This window comes from Diabrotica undecimpunctata, chromosome 8, assembly GCF_040954645.1.
Source record: "Diabrotica undecimpunctata isolate CICGRU chromosome 8, icDiaUnde3, whole genome shotgun sequence".
NCBI classification, from domain to species: domain Eukaryota; kingdom Metazoa; phylum Arthropoda; class Insecta; order Coleoptera; family Chrysomelidae; genus Diabrotica; species Diabrotica undecimpunctata.
In genome coordinates, this window is record NC_092810.1 from 32,155,589 (window position 1) to 32,182,097 (window position 26,509).

At 33.2% G+C, this 26,509-nt stretch overlaps 1 protein-coding gene across 1 annotated transcript; it reads left to right on the forward strand.

The window, feature by feature from the left end:
• LOC140447401 (golgin subfamily A member 2-like) lies at window positions 1–24,470 on the forward strand. Its single transcript, XM_072540033.1, has 6 exons — window positions 1–152; window positions 4,056–5,382; window positions 9,601–9,869; window positions 22,009–22,266; window positions 22,745–23,398; window positions 23,563–24,470. Exons 1-6 carry the CDS (start codon window positions 99–101, stop codon window positions 23,890–23,892), a joined length of 2,892 nt encoding a protein of 963 aa, XP_072396134.1. The 5' UTR covers window positions 1–98; the 3' UTR covers window positions 23,893–24,470.
• The last annotated feature ends 2,039 nt before the right edge of the window (window positions 24,471–26,509 follow it).

Below are 26,509 nucleotides of genomic sequence, written 5' to 3' on the forward strand. Positions count from 1 at the left end.
AAATGTCACGTTAGTTGTCGGTTAGCTTCGCTTGCGAACCAGGCCATCGTTCCATTTTCACTCGTTCATTCGTTCTCTTCTCGTCGCAACACAACATCATGGCGGACGCATCCAAGGCACAGAAGTTGAAGTTAGCAAATTCCAGGAAAAGGGTAAGCATTTTTTATTCAAAGTTGCTTTAAGATACTGTATATTGTTTGTAACTTATTTTGAGGTAATAATTTTATCCTAATCTTAAGAATATTAGAGTTTTCGCTGATATCGTCCGGCCACATCATCGGCGTCCTTTGGTAGCCATATTAGTTTCTGCAGAGTTTTTTGATTTTATCAGTTTATTCATAATTCGGCTTCATAGTTTTAAGTAAAAAGTTCATTTCTATTTGTAAGAACAAAAATGTGTTCCTATTATATTGGGATAATATTAATATTTTCAATAGTTACAACTATTCAAACCACCAAGGGCGGGCCGGGCACATGGAATTATTTCGTTCGTTTATTAAAATATAAGTATATTTCATTGCGTTTTAAGTTAGTTATTGATATTAAATGTTTTTAATATATTTGTTTCAATTGAAACTTGCCGGTTTGAATTAATGTATTTTTCCATGAGCTCAACGGACTTCATGACGCCACAAAGCCATTTTATATTTTATGATAATCAATTATTGCAAATATTTTTTAAAAGAAAATGGAAATGCAGGAAGTGTATGAATTTTATATATTACGTTTATATATAATTTTGAGCGTATTTTGTATTCTTTTATAACTTTGCCGATTATCTGAAGTAAATTGAATTTGAATACATTTATTGATTTTGCATGTTATGGATATTGAAGTGTAAAACTGCTTTTATATATTTTTAAATTTTATTATAAAGTCTATTTTAACCATAATTGTTTATTTTCTTATCATTTTATCGAGGAATTTTAGGTAATGGGCTCCAATCTCCTAGTTTTCTGGCCTTTTTTCAATTAACTTTATTTTTGACCGGCCGGTTTCTATTTTATTTTTCTTGTATCTTAGCTTTTGTGTATTATTTCCTTCGTCTTGTCGGCTTACTATAGTTTGTATATTTTGTGTCCTCAATCGAGATTCTGACCATACTCCTCCTTTACCATGTGCTTTTTTATCTGAATCGCACCTGATCTGTTTTTTTTTTCGTTTCTGATTTTCATATTAGTTTTTCATCATTGGTGGAGGAATTGTAAAACTTTATTTTTTTATTTAACTTGCCTATCTTTATTAACTTTATTTGTGCTCCCTTATCTATTCTTAATAGTTTATATTATTGTCCAGGCTTTTTATGTGTTGCTTCTTTTCCATACAATTTTGTCCTATCCTATTGCAGTCCAACTGCATCATTCCATCTGGCTCCATCATTGTTTTTAGTCTTACTCATTTTCTTTGATTCTTGTTTGTCCCCTTCTCAATCTCAATCTTGCCTTCTAACCTATTTTCATTTACATTGTATTTGACATTGAGAATGATTTTTAAACTCACAATTATGAATGCAAAACACTTGACAAAATATGACCCAATCTATACTTTGTAACAGATCTCTATACAATAGAAATTGCTAACATTTATTATATACAGTATTTTTCTGGTGCCGGTTTTTTAAGAATAATATGTTTACTATTTGGTTTTAATCTTAATCATGCGATTTGCATATGGAATGAGCAGAAAATCAGTGTATTACCCTTTCTTATTCTTCAAATATTTGTATAGTATTTATAGATTTTAGTTTTCTGAGTTAAAATCGTAGTCTTTTGCTCTTGTATTAAATCTGTGAATTAGTCTGAAGGCTATCAATATGCATTATCTATGTAACAGAATTTTAATTTCATTGTTTCCCATTCTGTATATGTTGATTAATCATGAATGCAAGATGCTTCTGTAGTTTTCTGGTTGTTTGTTATTGTCCTTTTTGAATAGGATGAGCTCGTTTGTTCTACATTCTTCTGGTATTTTATTGTTTTTATAATCTTAATGTTGCCAATTCAGCTGTTATTGTCTATCCATCATATTTCAACAATTCATTTAGTATCCCATCTTTATGCAGCTTTTCTGTTTTTTAGTTTCTCATGTTTTTTTGTACTTCATGCTTGCTTATGTAAACTACTTCATTTATGGTAATTTCTGGTGTTTGTGGTTCCAATGTAATCTTTTGTTCATCTTAGTTCTTCAATTGACACAGTCTAAGATTATTGTTTTAATGTTTGCCCAGTTTTCCTTGATTATATTGATTTGGATATGTCTATGCATTTTTCTGCTAGAATTTTATGTTTTCATATTTGGATTTTGCACACTACTCACTTCTTAGCTCTGCCAATGTTAATACAGCAAATCATAGATCTTAGTCCCCTGGTGTTTCCAAAGGTATACTTATGTTGTTCTTTGTGAGGAAAAATGTATTAATATGTAATTCACTTGTGCTGTAAAAGTCCACCAGTAGATCACTACTTTCATTTACATCCTCATTATATCATTGTTTTATTACTGATATTATTTCATCACCAACACATGTGTTGAAGTCACAGAAAATGGCCATAAATATATTCATTTTGTGAACATTTACAATGTTCTACTTAGTTTGCAAGTTTCTGGTGTGCTAATAAAGTGACTCTGACTCAGGTTTCTTCTTATTTGTGGTTGACATTCAAGATTTTGTCTATGATTTATGAGGCCACCTGGAGAACACTACATACCTCCACAATGTGGTTTTAAATCCCTGGCCATATTATTAAAGCATTTTTCAGTCTTCTTTAATTATTTTAGAAATACTTTTAAAAACAAGCTTTTTGTCATGTTGTTTTTGTTTTCCGGTACATGTATTTACTGAATTCCAGAAGTTACAATGTAGATTTTTGCAATACCCAGATTTGTGCATATTTTATTTTTGTTGGCAGCATTTTTCTTGCCATTTTGTTCCTTCAATTTGTGAACATTCGTTACACTAAGAATGAGTTTGGATATAGTTTAAGATTAAGTTAGCAAACCAAGAACGTCATACCTAATTTCCTGTCATATTTTTCCTCGAATAATAAATAGTAGAGGTAGAGGATACAGATTATGTAATGTTCTTAATCCATCTATTTTTAAATTACATTGTTACACCAAACATGTGTTTCTTTATTTACAGTGAATTATATAATTTGTGTATCTTACTTGAATCTAACTTCCTCTATTGTTCTATACATTGTGGAAGATTGCTATCAACATAATGATTCATATATTTTTAGCAATTCATGAAAAAAGCTTTTCAATTGTCTGACCAAACCACTTTAGGTTTTGCGCCTATAAGTTCTGTCTCCTTGGGTGTCTTCTACCTTTCCTTGAATGATAAGTGCTGAAGGTGATATTTGTTGTCTGATCAGGTGTGTTTCAGCTTGATGAAACTTGACTTTGTCTTGTCAATTTTGGATTTGATCTCGGAAACAATTGTAACAAAAACATGTAATTTTCAATATGTTCTCTTTCAATGTTCAAGAAACATTCACTTTCCAATATTCTGTTCTGTTTTATATTACATATAAACATTCTGGGTAGCTTGAAACCATTTAAAAACTCACCAATTGATGTGAATTTTTGAACATTTTTTGTACAGTATATTACAAATTAGTGGAAATCTGTTTTTTGTTTTGTTTTGGTCTTCACTGTTCAAAAGTATCTAAATTCTTCTCAATTTAACTTTCTGATTTTTCATTTAATTTATAATTTCATTTATGGTCAGTGTATACTGAAAATATTTCAGTTTCTTTCTTTGTAGTCTCTCTGTTCAGTAGTTTCTTTGAGTATCTTCAGATTAAGACATCTCTAGCCATGTAATACAAATTTGACAGTTTTACCCCATAAGAGCACTTGTTTTTTTGTTTGTTTTATCTTAAAAAATGCTTGTTGGCAATAAGGTTTTTGGACTATAGTTCATTTCAATTTTTTTCTGAGTTGTCAGCGACAGTGAGAATATCTTCCAAATCATTTTAATTCTTTATACATTTCATTTTTAGTAGTAAAATCTCATTGTGGGGGAATTCAGTAGTATTTTTTATTTCCAGTTTAAAGAATTACAAGAACTTAAGAAAAAGAAAACTGCCACTGCTTCAGCTGATAATTCTAAAAAAGATTTACGTGAATCAACTCCAGTTGATAGCTTAGTAAGTTCAACACACAGTTCAATGAATGCAGAAAGTGAACCTGCAAATGTAACAAACATCCAATTGCCAAACTATTTCATGACTACTGCACAATCAGATCCTGCAACATTTTTTGAAAACCTGTCTGTAAATAATAATAATCCTGACGATCTTGGAAATATTACTGATGTAGTAGAAACTCCAGTATTTGAACCACAGGCTCCCTTTGATGATAATTATGCTTTGTTTAATCAAACTAATCAACACAGTTATATAAAAGAAACGCAACAGATTATTAGACCAAATACAGACAGTTTAACCATAGAGGATCCTGAACTTGTACAAAATGAAATATTTGAACATCATAGGCACAACTTAATACCTGACCAAATACAAAATAGTGATACTCAAGCTTTTGAAGGCAGCTACAATGAAAATAATCCCGTTAAAAATAGTTTCAAACATAATACACGTTCTGATATAAATTTAAGCAACTTTTCTAATCAAGTGGCACATATAATCCCAGAATCACAAAGTGACTCAAATCTAATAATTGATCTGGAAAAAAGAAACTCAGAGTTGACATCATTTTTAGAGCAGGAAAAAATTCAATCACAGCAACAACAACTTCAAATAAATGAACTACAAGCAAGAATATACCATTTAGAACTTGAAGATGCAACAAACGATAACACTTCCGTAATAAACAAACTAGAAGAAGATTTACAGTGTCATAGCCAGACAATCAGGCTTTTAGTAGCTGAAAAAAGTGAACTTTCTAATGCTGTAGCCCAGCAGGAGGTTGCTTTTAAGAATAAAAATTCTGAATGTGAAGAACTGCAAGCGAGATTAAAGGCTTCTAGGTCCAGAGCTTTTGAATTAGAACAAGAACTTAACACTTTAAAATCAGAACGAATACATAAAGAAACCAACAATCATGATCAGAACAAAGTTCTAGAAAATATGTTGAAGGATTTTAATGAGTTACGTGATTCAAAAGAAGAACTTGAACAAGATATCCTAGAAATTAGAGAAAAATTAAAAAGTGCTACACAACAAGTCTCAACTCTTCAAAAGCAAAATTCAGAGCTCTCTGGAAAATTATCTTTGGCAGATATTAAGATTCAACAACTTGTTGGTGCTGATCATCAGACATCAGTAGCTCAAATTGAGACACTGGTGCAAGAAAATCGTGCTTTGGATGCAGAAATGGTTTCCCTGAACAATACAATAAAAAATATGAGTAAAGGTATGTATAATTTAGTTTCTGGTCATGCTTTATTGGTAATGGTGTTCTAACCAACTTGTTCCGATATTTATTTATCTTAAAAAATCTCATCTGCTTTTCCATTTTCTTGATTTGATAAATACATTTAGTACAATAAATTAAATAGGGACAAAATAAAATTGTGGAAAAGTATTATAGTTAAATATATTAGCTAGTAATCAGTGAAAGGATTTTTGTTTTTTCTGTCCTCAAAGTTCTGTATCCACTGTTAAATGTATATGCTGTATATATGTATGTATGTACCATCTTTGTTTTCACATTTTCTTTACAATTTTAGTCTCTTCCTTGATACATCTCTTACTCTAGATCTCAACTAATATTTATTTCCATATTAAAAATTGGATATTACATCATATCTTCTAATCACACTACTGTTTTTATTTAAGTATTAATGGTTCTAATTGAAATGATGTTCTATCAGCATTGTTTTTAATATTCAAAAATTGTTGCTTAATGTTTATTGGCTATCAGTCACTCATTCCAGGCAGTCATGATTCACTGCTGTTACTCTTGTTGTTAGCCTGTTGACTATCCCATTCAGTTTGTAGCACTGAACTTTCCTATCACAAATTTTTAATATCTTGTCATGGTGACATAATGAAGAAATCTTCCAGAATGGTGTAAACAAATCTTTTTGTACTTATGGTTATGTCGAATCTGATATTTCTTCTTTCTATGTAAAAACAAGTATATAAAATGTCTTTTCTTTTTAATTTTATATATCTTTTGATTGTTTTGTCAAAGATTGAAAAATTCTTTCATCTGTCTATGTGCAACTGTAGAAGCTTCATTGTCTGGTATTATATATTGCATGTTTGTAAAAATATAACACACCAGCACCAGGAGCTCTTCAGTATTCCATGCTATTCCGACATATTGATATATAGGACAGGTGTGAATGAGGTATACCCAAAAGAACACTGTATCAACTGAGAACATGACATAGGGGCTGCAGCTATGTCATTAACTGTAGATTTTTTGATTGAACATGACACCCACCACAACTAACTCATGCTTGTGTTGCGGCTACTGCGCTCCCCAATCCCGAGGTGTAACACCATCGTGCCCAGGGGATGCATGGTACAGGGGGAAAGGTGTTACCTTAAGCGATGCCCCAGAGAGTTGGCAAACTCTGGGGGATTACAGCCTTAGCACGGTACGGGCGCACTGCTGTGCTTGACAGAATTTCGTCCCAACTCGTGGGAATAAATATGGAAAATGATATAAACACAAATGAAAAAAGAGATAGCACAGAAGAGGACAAGAGTGTAAGTACAAATATAGAGCGAGCGAGTAGGGAGGCGACTCCCGTCGTCGCAGACTCTGTGTCTGGTTCAAAGACCGGGCTAGACGACGTTCTAAGACTAGCAGACTTTGAGTCAGAAGATTTTCTTCTACTAACAGACTCTGAACCAGAAGACGTCCCGAAAACAAACTCTGAACCAGAAAACACATTGCGAATAAACTCGGAACCAGAAGACGCCCCGAAAACAAACTCTGAGCCAGAAAACACATTGCGAATAAACTCGGAACCAGAAGACGTCCCGAAAACAAATTCGGAGCCAGGAGAGGCACCGCGAATAAACTCTGATACAGAAGAGGTCCCGAGAACAAACTCGGAACCAGAAGGCGTCCCGAGAACAAACTCTGAGCCAGTTATGACAAAAAATGAAAAAGAAGAGATTGTTCCAACCAAACGCCTATCCGGAGCTCAGATGCGGAAGATTCGAAAACAGGAAAAAATAGCTGCTGGTACATGGACTGTCGAAAATCCATACAAAGCCGCCAAAAAAGCGGAACTGGACTCCAAAAGAGCGGAACCGGCAAAATTAGAAGCCAAAAAGAGACCTCGAGAGAATGTCACGACTCCAACACAAAGTATAATGTCTAAAAAACCTAGAGACGTTAACATGCAAGCTAGGTCTCCTAGAGAGGTCACAAAAGAATTCACGATGGCGATAATTCACAGACGTCATCCTTATAGTCAATTAAATCACGAACAGGCAGAGTTTCTCGTTCGCAAACTAGAACAAGCACTGGACGAGGCTCCCGGCGGAAGTCAGACTCCACTGCAATTCAATACAGCCGAGTTTAAGGCAGGGGCTGTTTGGGTGAAATGTGCGAACGAGTACACGAGGAAATGGATTGTGGATGTGGTGAGGGTTATCGGTAACATGTATGGTGCGGACTTATCTGTGATTGAGTCTAAAGATTTGCCCAAATCCCTCAAGGTTATCACCTTCATCCCCGAGAAGACGGGAGAAGCGACAATCAGGACCCGCTTAGCGAAGCAAAACCCAGGGCTTAAAACGGATGACTGGGTACTACTAAACCAGAAGATGGAAAAGACTGGGCAAAACTTAGTATATTCCATTAACGAATCGTCATACAAAGCATTAGAGTATACCCGATTTAAGGCTTATTACAGACTTGGGAAAGTAACCTTTAAGTCTCTCATGTATCCTTTAAGTCCCGATGACGTAAAAAGTCTCAAATAACACAGAGGGGAGGAATTATCGATAAGTGCGTCAAAGTTTAAGTACTTTCAATTTTAATCTTGTACATTTTTCTGATGCTATCATGTGACTAGTTACGCTGGAATATTTCAGAATTTATCGAAGAATCAGGCTATACATACAAATAACTTCCAAACCAAATAATTATAAGTAATTTGTTATAGCATAGGCCAAAGTGATTCATATCATGGTTTTACAAGAAAATGACTTCTGATATTGTACTGAATATTCAGTTTAAATTGCTTTCAGTGTATCTAAATATAAAATGTGTTTTATATGAGTTGCTTCAAATAATAAAAATAATAACGTGAACTATGTTTACATGAATTATTTTAATTTAATTTTAACTCATATTTACATATCTGGAAATCAGTATGAAATCTTTTCAAATGACGGCTATTTGCTTGTATTAGCACCATTCTCGTTCACAAGAATTACATTTATAAATTTTTTTTTCATACCTTTTAAAATAATTTCACACTTTGTCTTCGTTTTACTTCTTCACACCAAGCTAAATCTAGAATGGTTTTCATTTTCATTATTTTAGCTCAAAATAACAACGAACCGTACAATATTCAAATTATACATCTTTGAGAAAACAAAAACATTTATCAATGTTTTTTTATCCAACCTAAACATTTTTAAAAAACTCTGTTGTGAAAATTACATAACATGTCACTTCAAGTACTCAATTGAGTATCGATAGTGTTCAAAATTATGTCACCATCCATAATTTCGCACCTCTATGTATCCCCAGTGTTATATGTGCGAACATTCATTCAGCAGAGTAAGCATCCAGCTTCTGCAGAACTTCACTTTTGATGTCATTTTGATACAAGTGTTTGCAGGATACAAGTGTTTGCAGAGAGCTTATATGTAGCAGATCTGCCAAAGTCCCGAGACTTGCATTATTCAAGCGTAATGTTAATATTCTGCAGTTCATAAATTTCTGTTCTAGGATTTAGCTATATATTGCAGGATAAATGGACTGTAAGTGATCATTGTCGGAGGCGAATAGCCCCGCTGGGGCAGTACAAACACCAATGAAACAGGTAAGTTAATTACTACAATTTGTTATGGAATATAATTTAGACATAATAAATGTAGAAACTTTCGTAGCTGCAGAACGAATAGAGGTAATTCATAAAAACTGTAACCACGACTATGTGGCTAGAGCTGTTAAAAGTGGCATGTGTCTGATCAGGTGTCATTGTTCAGATCATGGACATGCGTTTTGAAACACCGGGTAGTGTCTGAACTCGTAAGATTTACGGAACTCTCATAAAACTGACTGGGAAGCATATAAGCTGGCCAGGAATACAGCATAGACAGGTTAAACAAATGATCCGCGTGTATTGGACCTAGATAGACATGGCTACCGATAAATTTCACATAGTCATGGCTGCGTTAAGTTAATTGTCCCGAGATAGTACGGAATTACACATAACAGGAGAGAGGAGAGTACCCTAAGTACATATTTGTGCTCTTGCTCTTTTCAAAATTATTATACAACATAATAGTGGGTTTTTTTTTATTTCATAGTTGAATTGTGTTGTCATCTTCATTAATTTTTTTTAAACTAATGAATTTAATAAAAAAAAGGTATTAATAAACACAAATCTGCTATACTAATTGCGTTTCTAATGAACTTTTTTTTTTGCAGAACATGAACAATCTACCTTGCATTATCAGCAATACACAGAAGAGCTGAACACACAACTTCTAACTATTCAAGAACAGTACCAACATATACAACAAGAAAATGACAAATTGTCTGCAGAGGTACAAAATAGAGTACGCCATATCTGCGAACTCGAACGGCAACTCCAGAACAAGCAACATGACAAAGTTACATTTACATCAGGCAACGGAACGGGTTTGAATGTAAAAGAAGAACTGGAAGTGACAAAAGAATTGTGTGTCCAGCTACAGGTTAGATTAACACTTTTCTTCAAAATTTCTTAAATATTTTAAAATTTTCACATTACCAAATCTGAAAATTCAAGCTATATACTTTTTTAATTTACATTCACTTTATTTTATTTGATATATTTTTTGTTTGTAATTTTTAATTTATTTTTAAAATGCGCTAAGTAACTACATATTTATTAGAGAAACAACAATGTGTCTGGCAGAACGAATATATTCTACAAATCAGCTGTTCCAACAAAAACGTTATATTATGGAAAGTGTTGTCAGTAATTTAAAATTCTATTACCAGAATCCAATATAGCATCCTTCAGATATATGTATGCAAAGAACTAGCAGCTTTGAATTAGTCATTATTCATATAGTTATTTAAATTTGATCTAGTATAGCTTTTTCTTGGAATGGTTGAATGAGAGGAGTAAACCTCTAAAAATCCCCATTACTAAAGTGTAAGTCATCGTGCTGATGGTATGAGAGGTACTTGGGTTAAAGTACAAAAAACGATACCCTTGGGACACCGGGCGGAATCCCATTGAATAATGCCTTGTCCCTGCATGCGGGGCTCTGCGGGGATTGACCTATTATTTCCCTAGCTACTCGTGGGAATCATTATGAGGTACAATCGTTATAACAAATCTTATTCTTCTTATAGTAGGCCTAGCTCTTGGGCTTACGACGACTATTCTTATGGACGGGATTACAGACCATCATGGGCAAACGGCTCAAGGGGGTCCAGTCCACCAAGATCATCTAGGTGGAGATCATCCCGACCGCCAAAACGAAAACAGAATGGCAGTTCATATTCTGATGCAAAAAAATCAAGAGACGAGAAAAAAGGCGGTATACAAATGTTCGTAACAACCAAGAATTTTCCTCAAGAAAATCTTACTGAGGAACAACTGGAACTCTTACAATCTTCCATTTTAAGTGAAATTACAAAAATAGCAGATGGAGATTTTCAACCACAATTTCATGACTGTTTTAAGCGTCGGGGCAATCTTATCATTGTTTGTAACAATCAAGACAGTGTAGATTGGCTTAAGAAAACTGTTCCTACTTTAAAACCATGGGAATCGGCAGATTGCCAAGCATTGGAACCTACTGAAGTTCCAAACTTAATGGACATCTTATTAACATTACCAAAAGATATAGATACTGAGGTGTTGCTTCGAAGAATTGAAAAACAGAATGAAAATGTCGATACATCAAAGTGGAACTTAACAAGCAAGAAAACAGAGGAAGGTGAAACAGACACAACATACATTTTTGCGGTCGATGAAAGCGTGGTTACAAGGGTAAGAGAACTAGATTATAAACTGTTTGTCAATTTCAACAGGGTTCATGTCAGGTATTTGGGAGCTTTAAGAACGAGAGATGATAAAAAAGATAAGGATGAAAAGGATGATAATGAAGATAAGGAAAAGGAAGAAAATGCTGGGGAAGATGTTAACATAGATCCAGAAGAAATTGTAGGCTCTCTTACAACTGAAGAGCTCCAAGCAGTAGCTGAATCTAAATAAAACCAATATGAAAATTTTAGTAATACATGCATCAGATGAACAATATTAGCAACATCAATTCATTAATGTATTTTTTATAAGAAAAAAAAATTGAAAAAAAAAATTGAAAAAAAAATTAAAAACAAAAAAAAATGAGGAGTAAACCTCTGAAAAAATCCCCATTGCTACGGTGTAAGTAATCGTGCCAACAGCATGAAAGATACTGGGGTCATAGTATCAACAAACGATACCCTTGGGACATCAGGCGAAATCCCATTGTAATTTTAGCCTTACTTCTACATGCGGGGCTCTGTAGGGGTGGACTTTTATTTCCCTAGCTAATCGTGGGAACAAGTATGAAGCCTAATTATCGTAACAGTTCAAGTACACCGTATTCGGGAGCTCCAGCAGCATACCGGAGATCGGGAAGCTCACCAAGAGGAAAATATTCAAGACGTTCAGGTAGCTCAAGACCACCATGGGCAAGGGAATCTAGGGGTCGGTATTATAGGAGTAAAAAATCAAGTCCGCCAAGAACACTCCCTGGAATTAATTTGATGATAGCCCATGTGGAATACCCAAAGTCACTTATGTCGGAGGAACAGTTGGCTTTGTTGGAAGAACAAATTTTGGAAGCAATTGATAAGATCGAAGATGGAACATTCAGACCACAATTTTTGGAATGCAAACGTGAAACTGGTTCTTTAATATTAAGGTGTAATAATGACCTTACTGTTAACTGGTTAAAAGAATCTTTATCCACTCTATCTCTTTGGGAATCTGCTGAACTAAAAATTGTTGACTCTGTACCAAACACATCTAAAGATATCTCCAAAGTGATTGTTCCTAAGAATTATCCATTAGAATTTTTCAATACGGAACAGCTGGATAAATTACAGTCAGACATCTTAAAAGAAATTGATAATATACCAGATGGAAGTTTTATGCCGCAATTCTTAAGCTGTCTTAAGGAAAGGGGAGCATTGAAATTCAATTGCAATAACTTGGCAAGTGCTGAATGGCTAAGAACTACAGTTCCCACTTTGGAGAATTGGAAAGATGAAGACATTTCTATACTAGATCCTGAAACGGTACCAGTAAGAAGCACATTACAGTTGTGGATACCGGGAGCAGTTGAAGAACCAGAGCAAGTGTTAGAACGTCTTGAAAGGCAGAATAAGGGATTAGATACTTTAAATTGGCAAGTTTTGAACAAGAAAATTGAAGAAGGTGGTCAAAAACTATTTGTAACAGTTCAAGATGCTGTACTCGATGCTCTGAAGAAAATAGATTACAATCCTTTCCTAAACTTCACTAGGGTTAAAGTTAAACGGTTGGGCCGGTATAAGCCACGTGAGAAGAAAGATGAGAAGAATGAAGATCCAGACACTGCATATATAGAAACAAAGGAAGATCCAATGTCTGGAGATATTAGTGAGTTTACAGCTATTGATGAAGTCAATGATGAAGGAGAGACAGAAAAGGCGGCACCAGCTGCAAAGGCGTGAGTGAGACCCATTCAATTTTAAACAATTCACAAAAAAAATTAATAGTTAAAAAACTGGACATTCATGTTTAACCATTTCAATTTTGTTAAATTCACTATGATTCATAATTCCCCTTTTTATTATTTTAATTTAAATTCTACATTTCATTTTTTCATTCATACAGTTCATTAGTATGGTTGAGGAGTAAACCTCAAATAAAAAATCCCCATTACTACGGTGTAGGTAATCGTGCTAAAAGTATGTAAGGTGCTCGGGGTTATAAGCACCATTAACGATACCCTTGGGATACCAGGCGACCTCCCATTGTAATGCAGCCTTACCTCTACACGCGGGGCTCTGTGGAGGTTGACATCTTTTCCCTAGCTACTCGTGGGATCATTAATGAATAGAAATAGTTTCTCAAATTCGCCTTTTATGGCTTACAACTCATCCTACTCTCAATATTCGCAAAATCGCCCGTCGGCATACCAAAGGGGTTACAACAACGCACCTCTTCATTCGCAATCGAGAGATAGTTACTCAAATAGATCTATATGGGAATCAAATATGAATAACAGCCAGAGTCAGATTCCCTCTTTATTTTCGGTGTCATCAAGTTGGTCGGACTCAAATTCTGCATGGTCGAGATTTCAAGGTGCAGCTACAGGAAATAATCCTGCTTGGCTAGGTAATCAAAACGGCTTTCAACCTAATTGGTTTCAATCAAGCAATCCCTCATGGAACTCTCGATCTAATTTTGAAAACGGTTCTTCAAGACGTATTTGGAAAAGAGCTCCAAAACGGGCACGAAGTAAAAGTCCGAAGGCCTCAGCGCCCAAAATAGATAACAAGTCTTCACCTGGAAAGAGAAGACCCATTTGGCTTAGAAAACGTTTGGCTAAAAAAGCTGCCACTAAAGAGTCTGATACATCTACTAAAACTCCACCTGCCAAAAAAACAAAACCAGGTAACAAAGATGCTGATAAGAAGTCGGACAAATCAGCTGTACGTGATGGAGTGCTAGCTGTGGTCGTAATGAAAGAATTTCCGTTTAAGAGATTAGACCCAGAAGAACATAAACAATTGATCGAAGCATTTAACGCAGAAGAAAAGAAACAGGACCCATCTGGAAGTCGGATCAAGACTTTTTTGAAGAAAAAGGGTTCATTATATGTGGTTTGCAAAGATAAAGATGGCGTCGAATGTGTAAAGAAAATAACGGAAAATTTAAATCCTTGGCAGGAAAAACATTTAAAAGTTATACTTCCTGTAGAACGAGATGCCAAAAAGTGGTTGGCTGTTGTCCCAGAAAGTTTTCCTTCTAGGTGGTTTTCTCTAGATGAAATGAGATTGATGCAGACCGCATTGGAAAATGAACTAGCCAAAATGGATGCTGATGCCGAGATGCCAGAGTTTTTAGATTACTATAAACGGAGAGGATCTATGCTACTGGCTTGCAATAATGAATTCAGTGCTGACTGGTTGAACAAAACGCTAGAAGAATTAGACATTGAGTGTGAAAAACCGAAAGTTATAAACGCAAACGAATTACCTACCTGCTATAAAATCGAGTTAACATTAACATCGACTACTTTGGACGATGTAGAAAAGGTTTTAGACAGAATAAATCGTCAGAACGATAACTTGGACACGAAACATTGGTACATTATTAGGAAAACTGAAACTGAAAAGGGGATACAGGTTATTGCTTCCGTCGAATTTAAAGTTCATGAACAGTTAAAAAAGATCAACTATAAACCTTTCTTAAACTTCGGTACTGTCGACATCAAATATCTAGGAGTCATGAGGAGTAAACCTCTGTAAAAATCCCTAATACTAAGGTGTAAGTAATCGTGCCAATGGTATGGATAGTACTGAGGCTACAGTACTGCTAACGGTACCTTCAGGGATATTGGCGACTTCCTGAAGTATTTAAAACGTCTTTCTCTTGTAAACTGGGCTCTGCAAGGGATGACTTAATTTCCCAGCTACTCGTGGGATCATTAATGGATATTTCAATGAATAAATTAACTTTAAGCACTGCAAAAGTAAAACTTTCTGGGGCTCAAAAGAGAAAACTCAAAAAAGAAAAAAACAACACTGAAAATCCTACACCAAAACACGATATCGAAATTAACAAAAGTGAAGATGTTTTGGAATGCGTTGTTGTTCCCTTTGAGTATCCAGAGAAAAAGCTGTCAAATTGGCAGTTTGAGCAAGTAAAGACGGAAATTTTAAAAATTTTAGATTTGTCACAAATTCGAGATGGTACTAAATTAAAAGGTGGATTAAAATTTACTTGTGATGAACCAACATACAAACAACTACTGATAGCAGTAAGCCATATAAAAGTATCAGGTTGGCCACTAAAAATAATGAATATTAAAGAATTACCTGTTTATACGAAGATAATGATAATCTTGAAAGGCACTCCAGTAGATCCAGAAAAAGTTCTTGAAAAGTTGGAGGTTGATAACGACAAGTTAACAACCAAAAATTGGCACTTAATTCATCGCGAGGTCAAAGAGGATTCACAACGGATATTTTTTTCAATAGATCAAGAGACCATAAAAGTGTTAGAAACCATTGATTACAAACTTCTTTTTAACAATGAAAGAGTCAAATTACATATTTTGGCTAAGAAAAAGTATGAGAGTTAGAACTTTTTCTGAATTAATGGAAATTTTTGGGGAGGGGGGGTTTCAATTTCATTGTATTTAATTTTTTCACATGTGTCTGTGTTTAGAATAATTCAAAAGCTGATTAGGTTAAGCACTCGATGCAAGTGTAGAGGTACGTATGTTCAAGTTAGCGTGTTTAAATGTTAGCATAACGAAACTTCTGTATTTTTTAGGTTATAGTTTATAATTATCACAATTTTGCCGTGTAACAGATAAGTCAAAACAGTTTTGGAAAAGTACTTGGTTCTGTACAATATGAAGCTGCTCTACATAACAACATATGAGGTGAGTTTAATTTTATTTATCTACATTTTTTAAAATCTAGTGATATAATGCGAGAATAACAAAAAAATTTTGCAACATTTGTGTATTATTTATCAGCTCTTAACAACTGTACAGAGGAATAATGTTACAAAATAGATTTTTTACTTCTATTTTATGCCAGAAACTGTCGTTTACATAAATTAATCAAATAAACTTTGTAAATACAAACACAAAAGCAAATATCACAGGAGTGATACTTTTTAGCTTCATGCATATTAGCATATATGCCAATATTGTGCTTTAAATTTACCAAAGTGTTATTTGTTTGTGGACAAAACAAGTCCCAAACTTGGTGTTGATTTATATCCAGGATAGTATTCAACCAAATTTGAATACAGTATGAATGAATTCAAGGTGGATTATAACATTTTGTTACATTATTCCAATATAGTTTTTATGGCTTTCATATTTTATTAAAAATGCTGTTATTCTATGCACTCTTAATTTATTTTTAACACACATTTCTCAAACTTTTGAAACGAAATGTGTAGCACTGTATTGATTCCTTTTTGATTTCTATTGAGTTTAAGTATAAGGAAAAATGTCTGAAGATGTTTTACCTAACTCTATTTAAAGAGTTTACATTATACATGTAGCACACAATGTGGAGGCATACTGTGTATGCAGTTGTACCCACTTCTATTTTTTTGTGTATATCAAGAGTTGTATCTTTGTAAGTGTTGAGCACTATACATTGAAATGCATTATTTTAAATGAAGGCTTGTTGTGACATGTAATCAGACATGTAAGTTCTTTTTTGTAATGAAACTAGGTTAAGAAAACAAATTTCAAGAAAAATGAACTGGAACCCATACATCATACATGGACGACTATTTACTATAAGATGATGAACAGACTACTACTGGTTTATATTCTCAGTATTTAAGAAGAGAACCAGGTTTGCTGATGGATCATACATTTGGCGATAGTGGACAAAATTCAAATCTTTTACTTGGGGGTAGCACACAATGACAGAATATCAAAAAATTCTTCTAGTGTGCTTGGTGTGCAAAAGTTTCATCAAATTTTTTGCATTTTATGGTTGAAACAATAAGATTTTGAATTTTGTTCACCAAAAGTTGATGAAGAATACAGATAAAAGTAGCAAAACGAATCTTAATTTTGACATGTTGCATATATTAGACAGAATTAACTATGTTGTATTATAAACACAACTAACATTCAACACAAAGCCACATAGGAGACTGCAAATGATGATCGAAATTGTATTTCAGTGTTTTTCTGCCAAATGGATGTGATCACAGTACCAATTATTTGTGGATATAAAATTGAGCTGAAAATTATAAGATTTTAGGACAATCAAGAACAGCAGCACCTATGTCAATATTGAGTTTTGTTTTTGCTATTTTTGTCTTATCTCAATTATGGATAGTGTTCCTATATTGAGAAAGTCGTCACAAAATTTAAGAATCTTTCAACTGGTTTATTATGTCTACATCACTTCTGTTCTGGATATGGATATATAGCGGAGCCAAAGATAGGAATGGTCATGCAGTATAGAGGAAATACTTCAAAACAAATTCAACTTCCATCAAATTACAAGATATTGGCTACAATATTGATGAAGAACATCTACCATTTACCACTGAAAAATTTGTTCAATGGATACTTGCAACTGCAAGAAATGCAGAAGAAACAGATGAAATAATGAATAAACAACATCCAGATATCCGGGATATGTTTATTCTGATTCCATTTACCAATCAAGTAGAATTGGTAGAAATTGATTGTCGAGAGATCAAAAATGAACAGTGATCTCTACCAGATCTTGATAGACTGAACAGTGCAATGGCTAACATTCGATTCTCTAAAACTTTTAACACAATTTGTACTAAATACTTTTCATTCTGTATCAGGTCTTGACATGGACACTACACGACTCCCAAACGTGTAAAGCCTCGCAGAACCTTCTCCCCTAGATTTTTGAAGCAAAGGTGGCTGTGGAAATTCCAACGTACAGTTACTTTTAAGCTTAGATGTGTAAAATAGGTGTTACATGTTTCATACATAATTCGCTAGCAATATGTTTTTTGAACTACATTTAACTACTTGTTTTTATTTTTATTTCGAAATAATTCGCGATAAGTTCAAAAAGCATGATTCTTTCTTGCAAAAATGACCTATTTTCACATGTTTAAATTGTTTCATTAAAAAAAAATATGATAATTCCGCATATATTATGCCACTTAAATTATTCAAATCCGTAATATTGATAAAAAAGAAACAAATCACAATAGTCAGAATTATGAACATCTAATGCGATAGGGGATAGTCCCAAAAAATTCATGTATCATCGCTGCAAAATTTATAGCCAACTTAGAAATTGTAGATATTTTACTATTCACATGAGATTATTGAAATAGTACTATTTACAGCGTCACAAGCATGAAATGCAATAAATATAATTCAAACATGATCCAGCGCATAATTTTCAAGTATGCAACAACGCTTATAATTCAGAAGATCCGTTCAACCAATTGAGAAAACATTATAATCGCACAATTTACCATCTACCAGTAAAGACATATTAATGAAGTGTCCATACAATTCCAGACAAACAAAGATTCATCCAATAGCTTAGTTTCATTTCTTGTTCTGAATTAATATTAAGAAGTTATGAAAACCAATTATTGAAGACAATTTAATTAACAATAAAATTTCCGTATTTTGTTGAGAATATACAGTTCCCAGAAAATCACAGTCTACTTCTCTTTGTGAAACTATTTGAAACAACAAAGGTTGATCCATCCACTTTGGTTAATTGGTTTGTTTTCTCTTCCAAATGAAATTTTAGAAGAAGCTTTGAAGAAAATCTATTGGAATATACGATTTTGTATTTTGAAGGGACCTGGTGAAAATAATGTACCAGGGTGTACAGGATGAAGGAAAAGATTTGTTAGTAATGGCAAGTGAAAAATTGAAATTAAATATTTTCAAATTTTGTTCAATTTGTTCTTTATATATAATATGTATTAATGTTTAAGGAATTTGCTGTAATTTATGTAGTGGCTTTTTAGTAATGTTTATATTAAGTAAACATTGTAGGGGTCATTATGTAAAACCTTTTATTGTTAGACCAGGGCCCAAAGGCATTTGAAAATTAAAGTGAAAAACCCTAGTAACAGCATAGAACACAACACAGAACAAGTTGAAATGGTTGAGTTTTAGTGGTAAAACAGCAAAACTATTGTGGAAAAAAGTTTAATGCCAAAGTTGTATGTAATAAAAAGATATAACTACACAATTTTTTACATAACTTCAAAATGTATGCAAAAATTTTTGTTTTTTTTTTATTTTTCTTTTTACAAAAAAACTTTTTTCACATGAATTTTGGTGAAAGTTTACCCTTTTACATCCCAAACACACTGCAATTTTTTTTTTAATATTTTTTCCCCTATTTTGATTTAATACCGAAAAAGCACCTTAATTTTTTAATCAAATTCTTAAGTCAAAATATCTGCTTTTTCATCGAAAATAGCAATAGACAAATAAGCATATAATTAAAAAAAAAAGATTTTTTTTATTTCAAATTTTTTGTTTTTTTTTGCATTTTCTGAAGAAAATCCGCCATATTAGTGTATAATTTTTACACCATCGAAAATTAAAGATTTAACGAAGCAAAAGCACGCACTTAAAAAAAAGCGATATTTTGATGTGAGAGTTTTCAATTAAAAGTTAGGGTACTTTTTCAACATTAAACAAAATAATGGGAAAACATAATTATTTTAGATATAAACATTGCATTGTGTTTGCGATATAAAAAGCTAAGTTTTTAACAAATTTCTGGAAGATAAAAACAAACGCAAAACATTTCTCCGAGTTATCTGAAATTTTGCATCAATGTTAAGGTTATGTGAAAAAGTGTTATACCATAGACATATACAATTCAGCGTCGTTCTTCTCCACGTCTTTCTAATGGGCCGAATTTTTTGACCACTTGACCTAAATGACCAATAAGGTCACGTGGTGCATAAACCTAGCCCATCGAAAAATATGCAAGGACTGCCTACTTTGCTTCAGTTTTCTCTGTCACACTAGGGGAATGGTAATGTATTGCAGAGGTCAGTCTATTTAATTAGTTGTAGACATAGACAAGATCGACTGACTGCTGCAATACAGTCACGTTCCCTCAGTGCGACAGAAAACTGACGCAAACCAGTCCCTGCATAATAAACCGGGTTTATCAACCACGTGCCCTTTTCATTGGTCATTTAGGTCACGTGGTCGGTAAACCTGCAAATTAGAAAGGGGTGCAGGGACTGTTTTGCGTTTGCGTCAGAACGGGCTGGTATTGCAACGATCAGTCTATTTTGTATTATGTTTATGGTTATAGATCGTTTTTTAACCTACAACTTTGCTATTTAACTTTTTTTTCATTGGCAATGTGGTTTTGCCGGGAATCGTGATAAAACCTTTTTTATCCTTAAAAAAACTCATCCCCTTCCACTCCCTGACCTCGGGTCGTGTTGTTCTGTAAATTATTGTTTCTTAATTTTTGTTGATGTTTTCTTCCTTTTATGATTCTGTTCTATTTTTTTGTCTTAAATTATCGGCCCTGGCCTAGATGTAATTTGTTTCTTTACCTTAATTTTATGTATGTACTTATAGAGGGCTGTAGGGGCCTCAGTTTTTGTAGTTTTATGATATCCGAAAAATGAATATTGTTAGTACAAATTACACATATCACTACATATCTGTAGATTTATTTTATTTTACAAAAATATTCTTTTTTTAATTGTGTAACTTTGTGGTAACACGATTCATAACCAGTAATTTGTAATTTAAAAATTAATAACTACGTAACACAATCACAAAGCACATATCGCAATCACAAACTACAAGCTGTTCCAGACTTTAAAACCATGTAAGTTTCATAAACTCCCGTCTTAGATGTGATATTCAATCTTCAATTTTTTCAATAAATGCAACCAAAGCCAGTTTATGCTGCTCATTGCTGTTCTTATATAACTACATACATTATGTTCTTGTACTTATACTTGTATTCCTGAATTATGGATGTCATAACATTTGTATTAATCTGTTCAGTTTAATAATATTCATTCTTAAGATATTTCAATCTAATCGGTATTTTCAGATAATTATAAATATCACTTTAAATTTTTTTTAGTATAGGATAGTTGTAGTTAACATTTTGGAAACTTATGTACTACAGTATTTTTGGACTTCACTCTCCAAAAGCTGCAGAGGTGCAAAAAATTGCTGAACAAGTGAACTAGATGTATATTATATATTAATGATTATACTATTATAAAATATTTATTTGTTCAGATATTTTTGTATTCCTGTACTTTTTCATTTTGAGATGCAAATATCTTTATTGCGCTTCTCTGCTTAACTATGGTTAATATGCTTACACTGGTAATAACTGAAGTTTTTCTTCAATCTCCTATTTTACTCTTGTTACCTATATTTTATATAGGTATAACTTTATTTTTTACTTTCAAAATTGTAAATTTTGTCTACATTTTCCAGTGGAATTTCTGGATCACTTGAGTGATGTCATAGATGCTGTAGTCAGTCAATCTGTTGCAACTGTTACATTTTAGTTAAATCCGTTACGAGTAAATACTTGGTGTTTGTATGTCAGAAAATAAAATATATTCACTTTGTAAGAACCATTTTAAAAATCTAATACATACCACCAACTATCCGAATAACTTCCTTACTTATGTTAAAATAATTTTTATGATTAGTAAATTGTATACATCTGTTAACAGATTGTGTGACTTATTATATAGTAAATATTATAAATCACTTATATAAAGCTATTGCAGTTAACATTGTTATTGTTGGTTGTTATAATAAGTTCACAATCTGCATGAATTATTAGCACCACCTTCAAATGTACAATTTATTGTATTTTGGTGGATTCCGTAGCATATTAAACCTTTTCTCTATCCAGAGCCGTAAGTAATTAATTTCTATTTACCATATTACTATTTTTATTGACAATTTTAAATAAACTTATTGAAAAATTAGTATTTCATAGAATTGTTAAATAAATACAAAATGATTTCTTTGTTTTATTACCTTTCCCCTCTTGTATTCAGATTAAACAAAATTATTTTATTGTCTAACTTTATTTTTAACCTGTATCTCTATCTTTCAGATGGAAAAAACTGAACTAGAAGAAAACTATACTAAAGCCCTAAATGAAAAAGAAATGTTCATGAAAGAACTAGCTGCCAAAAATGATTCCTTAAATCAACTAGAAACCATGGTGGAACAATTAAAAGGAAATCAACCTGATACAGCTAAATTACTGGCTACTATGGAAAGTGACAAAGTCGCTGCTGCTCGAGCTGTCCAGCAAAATATGGAACTTAAAGAGCAGTTGGAGAGTATGGCTGAAGTGTTTGCTAAAATGGTGAGTATTGATTTTTATTTAAAAAAATTACTTTTAAGACTTCAACGATTTTATTTCCACTATTGTGTATTGTAAATATCTGTAAAACCTCCTCCAGTGTAAACTCTTGCCTTTTAAATATTTGAATTCTTTCCAAATTTTCTACTTGACTTCATCATCATCACCATCATGGTACTACATCCCTTAGAGGGCCTCGACCTTCTTAAGCTTTCTGTGCCGTCTGTCTGTTGCCTTGGATTTTCCAGTTGGCAGCACCGATCTTCTCAACATCCTGTGTTTCCCCGTTTGTCCACCTCAGCTTTGATCTATCCCGCCTTCTTATTCCTACCTGTTGCACTGTTAACGAGTCTTTTTTATTATGTTCGATTCCAGAGCCGGGGCTACATGTCCAGATTTTTGTTAATATCGTTTCTTCCCAACCCTATATAGTAAAATCAAATTACTATTTTAATAATTTTTAAAATTATTTTCATTTCAGGACAATGACAAGGTGGAACTGACAGAAAAACTAAGCATTCAACAGTCAGCAAGTAAAGACCTACTTGAAAAGTTGCAAAAAACCGAATTGCACTTACAGATGCTGACCGATGCTATCGAAATCAAAGATCGGGAGCTTTCGCATCTCCGAGAGTCATCCATGGAACTAAACGAGGTGCTGGATCATGAGGAGCAACATACAAGTGAATCACACGAAACTTGTTCACATACTCTTCAGAACGAACTGAAAGAAGCTAACGAAACTATCGTTAAATTAACAAATGAATTAAACAATCAAAGAAATCAAATTTCTCCGTCTCCGCAAGTATCCGTAGGTGATGACATTTCATATCTAGTGAAGCAACTAGAAGAACTGAAACTTAAAAATCAAGAACTGGAAACTAAACTAGAAAATCACACCATAGACGATAATTACAAGTTGTTAACACAGGACGATTCTGAAAGCATTTTGCAAAAAGAAGAAGCGATGAAGCGTTTAGAAGAGAAATTTAAACGTAGAATGCAAGATATTGCCGATTTGACTGAAGAGAAACAACGATTGGAGCATTTAGTGCTGCAATTACAAGGCGAAACCGAGACCATTGGAGAGTATGTTGCTCTTTACCAGCACCAGAGAATGATACTTAAACAAAAAGTAAGTAATTTTTTTTATCAAATATCTCAAATTTTCCATTGTACAGTAACCATTATTTTCTCTTGTGATTGATGAGTAAATTGATCAAACAGAAAAAAATACCAAAGTAATGAACTTCGTAGATTGTTAATATATTACCTAATCTTATTTTTATTATTTTTAAGGCGATGGAAAAAGACCAGCAATTAAAACAGCTTGCGACAGATCGAGAACAAATCAAATTAAAGTTAGAGAAATTAAACCACCTCGTCGGCGAATTATTGAAGTCTAAGACGTTAAGTTCGGAAATTTTGGGCCAGTGCGAGCGCTTGCACGAAAGCGAAAACAACGAAGTAGAAATTACAGAAGACTTCAATAAAGAAGACAGTCCGCACGCTGAAACAGCCGAAGAAATCTTGACGTTATTGTCAGAGATAAAAAGTAGCAATCTAGTCGAACCTAAAGAAAGTATCCACCACTGTCCATTTTGTTCAGGGCAGCTGATCACAGTATAGTTTTTCGGAATATCCATCTCATTGGGGCTTCAGAGAGGAATCTGTATTTTGTGAGCTTTTCCAAAACATATTTGACTTATTTTATATATTTTAATGAGTGATAGATTATTTTAAATATTTATATTTTTTATATTTAGTTAGATCTGTAAGTGATTCATTCATTATTCCTGGTCATTTAATATGTAATTTGGTACCAAAAAGTGTTTGTACCTTTATATTGATGTAAGATTGGGTTATTCTGAGTATTAATACTTGGTGATGTTACTACTTGGTGATTGGATCACTGATCTTAAAAATAATCAAGTAGCTTCATGTTGTAAAATAACCAATTTTAACAAGGAAAATTTTTCGGGTAATTATTTAATGATCATGACTTCGATTTTAAGTTTAAACACTTTTTGGTACCACTTCCAATAATTTTTCATATTCATCATTTAAATATTTTAATAGTTGTATTTCACGTTTTAAGTGAATGTTTGTCATCTACAATCGTTGAACACAGTTTGTATGTAACGAGGTATTTTTTATGGTACCGGTAAAAATGTGATTTTTGTATATAAAATAAAACTTAAATTTAACACGAATCTTTATTTTCATTCCTCTGATATAAATTTTCAGATAAGTGTGTAAAACAAATAAATATTGATGCGCAACACTCGAAAGGCGGTTACAACTCTACTGCAGAAAATATAGGGTTTTTGAGGTATAAAATAGTGAAAACCAATAAAACTGAATGGAATTATAGAAAAACAGGTTTAGGCCGGGAAGATCGTGCACTGACGCTACATTTATAATAAACGCAAGTGCAAGGGGGATCATTAGAATGCAACAAACCGGTTTCGTGGACATATGTTTGTATGCTAGACCAATTTAAACTGCTAGAAAATTGAATGTGTTTGAATTCCCCAAACATATAACAGCAAATTTACTAAGATGTAAAAGAGGTGGAAGGTCTGATAATAGAACAAGTGATTTGATTTTAACTATCAAGGCATCACATTATCTAGCTACGGAAAGCTCGAAACTGAAGATGTTACCTGAATGAAACAATATGAAATAAAAATATCGGGAAAGGCAAACTTAGTCATCAGACCAATAATGACATACGCGACAGAGGATGAAAACATTTATGAACACTGGGACATGCTAGAAGTACAGATATACAATGCAAGGTGGAGAACATCAATGACTGGGTAAGAAATAGAAGAGTAGAATGGAACGATTATACAAGCCGAATATGAAATTATTAATCTCTTCCACAGCTGTTGCAACACTAGTTTTTTACTTCCTCGCAAGTGTATCTCGCAATCTTTACACCAGGGAGTCATATCTTGAGTGCCCACCCTAGAATCTCTCGATCTCAATGAAAATTATCTGTTGTTGAACTGCGTCTCAAGATTATCGGATATTTCGGTTTCTTTATGTATCTATCAATAATTACTCTCCCAAATTTTCATGGTGTAACTAAGTAGTTCTATGGCCATGTAGTTTGTACAAACTTTTATATCTCTCCTGCTTTTATAAAGAGGTACTAATAATATACTGCCCCATTCGTCTGGGATTGGTCCCAACTTCAACTGTTAGCCGACTTGTTCCTGTCTTTTCCTAATGCTCTCCATACTTCCCAAGGAATACCGTCTGGTCCAACTGCTTTTCCTTTATTTAGTTTTTGAAGTGCTTGAACCACTTCCGCGTTTGTTATTTTGGCGACAATTGCTGTCAATGTTAACTCCACTGGTTTTCTGTCAAATTCTTCATTTAATAATACTTTTTCCATCTTTTTCGTGAACTAGTATTTTATTGTTTTCATCTCTGATACATCTACTTTCGATTAAAATCTTGATTTTTTGCTATTTTAAGTAATTTTTTTTTCTTTCCTGGTGTCGAGTTGATTTTATATATTTGTATATAGGATCCGACCTATTTTGTTGCCACTGTTTATATAATTTTCTCTTCTATTTTATTTTTTCTTGAACTTCGTTTGAACAACACCAGATCTCTTTGTTCCTGACTTTTTCCAAGAATTTTTTTCTATTATTTTTGCGCTGATAGATCTTTCTTTTTTTTTTTGTGGACCTTTCTGATATTTTATTTTAGTTCCACTTTTTACTTCGATGTTCAGCAAAGTTACTTATGTTTTTGGCTTACTCTTATCCTGCAGTTCTTACATTCCACTTATATCTTCTTTTCTTGTCATGCAACAGTATTCGACCAGCATTTAAAAATCTGTAAAATGTCACATCATTTTCCTTCATTTTATATTCAATTTTCATATTCATTTTATTATCAACAACGCATACTGAAGTGCTACGGTAAGTATGTAATTGCATGAAGTGAATGAATTTTCCGCACGTCAGAGAATTTGAACACTGTTGCGTTCGTTTAGCTTTAATGTAGTTCATAGACAACTGACCACTCATCCTCAACGGGGCGAATCTGGAAGTCATTTTGTCCACTTCTTTATCACTGAATTGATAAAATCTATTCGCGATTGAAAAAAAAGTATCTGACCTCTGGCGGAATAAATTTAAACTACTAAAAGTGGTATAAACAAACCAGACAGCTGTTGACTTGAATAGAATTATTAAATTTTTTTAGTAAATTTCAGCATTATGAC

Coding starts and splice junctions, on each gene's coding strand:
- LOC140447401 (XM_072540033.1), top strand. CDS start 99: ATGGCGGACGCATCCAAGGCACAGAAGTTGAAGTTAGCAAATTCCAGG. Junction 22,267..22,744: donor CTGAAGTGTTTGCTAAAATG/GTGAGTATTGAT, acceptor TTTTCATTTCAG/GACAATGACAAGGTGGAACT. Junction 23,399..23,562: donor GAATGATACTTAAACAAAAA/GTAAGTAATTTT, acceptor ATTATTTTTAAG/GCGATGGAAAAAGACCAGCA.